Raw genomic sequence first — 6,605 nt, 5'->3', positions numbered from 1 at the left:
GGAGTCTGCTTCAGATTCTGTGTCTCCCTCTCTCTCTGACCCTCCCCCGCTCACACCATCTCTCTATCTCTCAAAAATAAACGTTAAAAAAAATTTCAAAAGAGGTTCGTAGTAACCCCAGCCTTATGGGTGGCTGTGAGGACATAAACTTTATGAAGGGTGTGGGTTCTGATCATGCCAGGAAGTTCACAGATATTTGCCATTACTGTCATCATTATTCTCTGCTTCTGTTTCCCAGCGGACCCTGTTTAGTTCTGCAGGAATGTCCCCCCGATTCTGCAGAAACCTTTGCGTCTCTGGGCACCGTGTGAAGCCTTAAGTGTTTTGGCAACAGTGTCTGGTAAGTGAGGAGTGAGCTCTGCCCTCTGCTCAGGGGCAGAAGCTCTGTTCTGGAACTTTCAGATCTGTCCAGTGGACTATCAGGGCAACGAGTTTTATAAGGCATTAATATTTCATTCCTCACTCTTGCACTCTGCGGAAAAGTGTATGTAACTTCTGGGAACAGCTAGGCTCGTGATTCCCGCGGGTCAGCCGGGCCAGGCCTGGCGCCTTGTCCTGGTAGAAGGGGTCTGTCTCTCCTTCTTGGGGCTCTCTCTCCACGACAAGAGCCAGGAAGGGTGACACAGGTCTGGCTGCCCTGGGCCACCACCCTGGGAGCACCCTCTGCCTCGGAAAGTACGGCTAAGCCTGAAAGCCCTCGGCACATCCGAGGGAGTGCGGGGCAAGGGACGACCAAGGAAAGGCAGGGCCCTCGCGGATCTGCAGGGCTGATGCCTCCCCCCACCTCCCACCCCCATCGTCTCAGCCCTTATCCTTGGGGCAGCGCACTAAGCTGCCTAAGGTGATTACAGTTTACCGACTCCCAGAGACTCCCCTTGAAAATGGTGAGTTCCAGCCCTTCTGTCCTCCTTGTGAGGAACGCAAGACTTGAACCAGGCAACCTGAGTTTAAACTGGATCGCCCCCCCCACCCCAATTCCTGGACTGTAGCCTTGCCTCAGTTTCCTCATCTGCGGGACGGGGATTGCTAGGGACCTGGAACAGGGAAGAGCCCATCAGCCTTGGCTGCGGCCATGGGCCTGCTCTGCGCCCGCGGCCCCCTCCCCCCAAGCAGTGCCTTGGGAAGGACGGTTGAGGAGCCCCGGGCACAGAGGGCTGGCTTTATTTAACTAGCAGCACCTGGTCACGGCTTTTGCCCCGGGAAGGGTGGCAGATCTTGAGCAGCACCCCGAGCAGGCCCAGGACTGTGCCCAGCAGCAGCACCAACTTTAGCCCCTTGAGGATGGGGCTGGCCTTCCCCTTCCAGGTCTCCCCCGCCTCCCGGTGTGGCCCGCCTTCCTCTCCCCTGAGAGTCTCCCCGCTGTCAGGGAAGGGTTTGGGGTTGAACCGGGCCATGAGCTCCTGCTGCACGAAGCACTTGTAAATGGCTGGCTGGAAGACCTGCAGCTGCATGCCGCCGTTGGAAGGTTCCAGAATGGCGTCCAAGTCCTGGTTGGAGAGCTGGCCTTGCCAGGTCAGGGGCGTGTTGTTGGCTTCCCAGAGGATGGGCCTGCAAAGGAGGACAAGGTCGGCTGCTGTGGCCAGGGGGTACCTAGGGGACCGGCGTCTGAGAGGAGATGGGGACAGCGATGCCCTCCTCCCTGCAGGACAGCGAACAGGGCACGCCCTCCAAGAGCACTAGGCAGCAGTTAGCAGGGGGGAGGTAGGGACAGGGTGGCAGGGAGCTCAGAGCTCCACCCCACACTGAATGGGGGACGGGGAAACGCCTCTAGCTCTTCAAGCCTCCAACTGCTCATCTGAAAACCGGGGGTGTGACTGTACCTGCCTCAAAGGGTGACTTGGAGGAATGAGCAAGAACAGAGCCCCCACCCCTGCTCTCCTGGCCTGGCCTCATTTTTTCCACTCTGCCTCTCGCTTAGGCTGCCCCAGTCACGCTGGCCTCCTAGGTGGTCCTCCAGCATGCTGAGTACCTTCCTGCCTCAGGGCCTTTGCCCTGGCTGTTCCCTCTGCCTTAAGGGCTTTGCCTCAGCACCCAAGGCTGGCTTCCTCAGCACCCTTCAGTGCTGGCAACTTCTCAGATGCCCTCCCTGCCCTCCTTATTTAAAATGATCCTCTCCCCCACTCCCATCCCCCTCCCGAAGCTTATCACCACCTAAAATACTGTGTGTTTTTTCCATGGGATTGTTTTATGGCTCCAGGAAGGCAGGAATCTTCTCCAGTTTGGGTTTCACTGCATCCCAGGTACCAAGAATAGCGCTTGGCTTGTACGCGCTCAGTGAAGTTGTGGTAAGTGAGCGAAGCAAAGCAGGCACACTCATCACGGCTGAGGGACAGAAGGGAGGCCCCGCAGGCGATATTGACGAGGCCAATCATACACCGAAAGCCAACACCCGCTAGAGAGTGGGGCTTTTGCGTCTCTATAGGCATTTGCCCCTTAGACATCACAAGGAGCCTGTGAGGCTGGGGCCATCAAGACCTCTGTACTGAGTTGGATAGCGTCCTCCCCAAATTAATGTTCTAAACCTCAGGATGTGACCTTCTTTGGAAATCGGGGTGTTGCAGATGTCATTGGTGAAGATGAGGTCAGACTGGAGTAAATTCCTGGGCCCTAAAAGCAATATGACCTGTGTCCTTTTAAGAAGGAGAAGGGGGCGCCTGGGTGGCTCAGTCAGGTAAGCATCCGACTTCAGCTCAGGTCACGACCTCATGGTTCATGAGTTTGAGCCCTGAGTCGGGTTCTGTGCTGGCTGACAGTTCGGAGCCTGGAGCCTGCTTTGGATTCTGTGTCTCCCTCTCTCTCTGCCCCCCCCGACTCTCTCTCAAAAATAAATAAACATTAAAAAAATTTTTTTAAAAAGAAAGGGAGGAGAGGGGCACCTGGGTGGCTCAGTCGGGTAAGCATCTGACTTCTGCTCAGGTCATGACCTCACGGTTCATGAGTTTGAGCCCTGAGTCAGGCTCTGTGCTGACTGACAGGTCGGAGCCTGGAGCCTGCTTTGTATTCTGTGTCTCCCTCCCTTTCTGCCCCTGCCCTACTCACTCTCTCTCTCTTAAAAATAAACATTAAAAAATATTAAAAAGAAAGGGAGAAAAGACACAGACGTGAACACACAGGGAAATCACCGAGTGATGACGGGGACAGATGGGGGATGGGTGGGATACAGCCACAAGCCAAGGAAGGCCAAGGATTGCCTGCCACTCCCGGAAGCTAGGCAGAAACGAGGACGGGTTCCACCCAGCATCTCAGAGGGCACGTGGCCCTGGTGACGCCTTGACTTTGGACTTCTGGCCTCAAGAACTGCAAGAGAATACATTTACATTGTCTTAAGCCACCCAGTGTGTGGCACTTTGTTGTGACGGCCCTAGGAAACAAACACAACCCCCATTCTACAGACAGGAAGACTGAGGCCCAATGGGAAACCACTGGACCAAAGTCACAAAGCTGGAAAAGCAGCAGAGCTGGGATTGGAGCCCAGGCCTGGCTGAATCCAGAATCCAAGACATAAACCTCACATGAAATGCACTCTACCCAGGCTGGGGGCTTACACAGGGGTGTCTGAGGCCCGCCACGTCCACAGCCTGGCCGACCACAGGACCGGCCAAGCCCTCCCTGAGTGTCAGCTGTCCTGGTCTGCCTGTGTGACTCAATTGTGTGTGGGCGCCAGGGGTTTCTTGCCAGAGGCACATCCGAAGAGGCCAGCAGAGAGNACCAAGAGTAGCGCTGGGGCCTGCCTCCATCACCTGTAGATAGATCCCAGGGGGCAGGTGAGCCACGCAGATCCCAACTCCTCACTGATCTCAAAGTTGTCAAAGGGGATGTAGTCCAACATCGATGCCGCGCACGGGACGTAGCAGGCTTCCACCTGCATCTCGGGCCGCATGCGGCTGGACCACACCTTCAGATTTCCCAGGTAGAGCCAGCAGGGCAGGGCTTCCTCCTGGGGCTCCTCGATGTAGCAATACCCCAGGCGTTTCCGCTCGCCCGGCCCCCCACAGCGGTTACAGTCCTGCCAGGGCTCCCAGCGGGTGAAGACGATCTCTTTGCCACCCAGACTCAGGGTCTCATTCCGCAGGGGCTTCTGGCCCAGTCCCTTGTGTGTTATGTGCAGGGCGCTGACATCCTGGAAGTCAAGCTCATACTGCACCACCTGGTTGCCGTTCTTGTCCCGGCAGTGATAGAAGCCCGTCTGGAAGGGCGACGGACTCCTAATGAGAATGCCGCTGTCAGCTATGACTTCTATGTTGGAAGCACGGGAGAGTGTGCTGGACCAGCTGGTCCCGTCTTGCAGGAGGAAGAAGTACCACTGGGACCCAGAAGCGTTGCAGGGCAAGAAGATGTCATTGTCTGAGAGGAGGGCTTTGTGGCATTGTTTCCCATCAGGGCAGCTGAAGGAGACAAAGAACCCGGGCAAAGGGACAGCAAAGCTGAGCAGCAGCCACAGGGGGCTTAGCATGGTGGACTGGGACATGGTGGCAGTAGGCAGGGCACCGCCCTGGCCACTGTGAAGTCACCCATGAAACCCAGGCCTCGGCCCTGGACAGCGGGATGAGTAGTAGCCCACCGCATGGCTGTGAGGTCACAATCCCCATCTGATTGGTGACAGTTTAACAACTCTATTTCAGATCTATTACACGCCCTCCACTCTGCTGGGATAGGAGGAGGCTTAATTTGTCTCTTCAGGGTTTTCTCTACCCTTCCCTACTTTGGCATTAATGTGTCGCATGTGAACATTCAACACATTTCTCCTGAACACCTACTATGTTCTGCACACAATTCTTAGTGCAGAGGGTGGAGGAGTGAATAAATCCTGTCCGGTTACCTTTCTGATTTCCTATGCCTCTCCCCCAGCCCCTCCTCCCCAGACATGCTGGCCTCCCTGCCATCTCCTGAAAACATCAGGCAAGCAAAGGGCTCCTGCCTCAGGACCTTTGCACGTGCTGGTCCCAGACTCTTTCCATAGATATCTGCATGATTCAACTCATCTTAAACAAACAAATATTTTTCTCAGTTGTCTCCTTTCTAAACCCTTTCCTACAGTCCTTCTCAGTCCTGAAATTAAAAATAATTATTGTGCAGGCTTGATATGCCATTGCTCACTCATTTCACAAAAGTTTCCTGAATACCTACCATGTGCTAGCCTTATTCTAATCACAGCCCTGAACAGGTTAGACAAAGCCTCTTCCCCCTTGGACTTACCTTCTAGTGGAACACACAGATAACAAACAAATATATAATACATAATATTAGATACAGCAGTTCTCCTTACTCATGGCAGTTATGTTCTATAAAGCTGCTGGATTAGCAAATACTGAACATTCTTTGTAGGAGAAATACAGGCCTAAGGTCCTATGAGCCTTTGATCATAGCATTTTTGTCAACTGCTCAACGCATAACTTTGCTGTATGTGTATTTTTGTTTAAAAACTCTTACTTAATATATATTGCTAATTAATTAACAATGAACTTGTAAACAACAGCGCTATTAATTCGTGCCTGAACATGCTTCTCTAACACACGTGTTTTCTTGACACAAAACATCGCAGCCCTTCTTATGCTTAGAGACACTGGCTAGCCCTTCAGCACTGCCTGGGAGCCATTTTCAATAGTGAAATCATCAACGAAAAGTACAAAAATGCAACAACAACAGAAAAGTGGCACTAACCAGACAGTGAAAAGGATACTTGTTAATAGTATGATAGCTGAAATCAGAAGGCAGTATCTCCCTGTTCAATCTCAGCTGGGAATGTGCATTGTTAAGTGATTCAACTATATCACTCCTCTTTGCATGTCTGCAAATGACTTTGAAACCACTGTGGGCGTTGGCCTGGGGGCCACACATAAATTTTACCGATAGGTGAATTCACAATTATGGAATCCTCAAGTAATTATGGAATCCTCAAGGATTGACTGATATTCACTAAAGATAAGAATAGAGCAGGGAAGGGGCGCCTGGGTGGCTTAGTCGGTTAAGCGTCCGACTTTCTCTTAGGTCTTGATCTCACGGTTCGTGGGTTCGAGCCCCACGTCGGGCTCTGTGCTGACTGCCAGCTCAAAGCCTGGAGCCTGTTTCAGTCTGTGACTCCCTCTCTCTCTGACCCTCCCCTGCTCACGCTGTCTCTCTCTCTCTCTCTCTCTCTCCTAGAAATAAATAAAACATTAAAAAAAAAATAAAAAAAAAAAGAATAGAGCAGGGAAATGGGGATAGAAAGTGAAGAGACTGTGAGTGTGAACTATTTGAGGGAGGATGGTCTGAACACTCACTGAGGAGGTGAGGTTTCACAAACACTAGAATAAATTGAGATAAAGATCCGTGTGGATATTTGAAGGAAGAATAGTCCCAAGAGATAGCTAGATCCTGACACGGCTGCTATACTTAAAAGGTGTAGAGGCCAGAGTGACTAAGGAGTAGTGGACAAGGAGGAGAGCGGTGAGTGGGTGAGGTCTGTTTCATCTAAGTCTTTGCTAAGACATCCTGCCTTCCTCTCAACCTGGCTCCTTATGACTGGGGACTCTGGTCATGTCCCTGTCCCATGTGGAGACCTCTACAGGCTGTGTTTGGCATAAGCTGTATGTTTAGACTCTGGAACTGCTGCTTCCATGGCATCC

General features: G+C 52.5%; 1 protein-coding gene across 1 annotated transcript; it reads right to left on the bottom strand.

The window, feature by feature from the left end:
• Positions 1–1,145: 1,145 nt before the first annotated feature.
• On the bottom strand, positions 1,146–4,526 carry LOC144239641 (protein FAM187B-like). The gene is made up of 2 exons (XM_077773785.1): positions 3,741–4,526; positions 1,146–1,548 (listed from the first exon to the last, which is right to left on the bottom strand). Exons 1-2 carry the CDS (start codon positions 4,466–4,468, stop codon positions 1,161–1,163), a joined length of 1,116 nt encoding a protein of 371 aa, XP_077629911.1. The 5' UTR covers positions 4,469–4,526; the 3' UTR covers positions 1,146–1,160.
• Between the last annotated feature and the right edge of the window lie 2,079 nt (positions 4,527–6,605).

The sequence above is a fragment of the Crocuta crocuta genome, unplaced genomic scaffold (assembly GCF_008692635.1).
Source record: "Crocuta crocuta isolate KB4526 unplaced genomic scaffold, BGI_CrCroc_1.0 scaffold267, whole genome shotgun sequence".
NCBI lineage: Eukaryota > Metazoa > Chordata > Mammalia > Carnivora > Hyaenidae > Crocuta > Crocuta crocuta.
The sequence above is the reverse complement of the archived record's forward strand: the minus strand, read 5'-3'. Positions and strand labels throughout refer to the sequence as shown.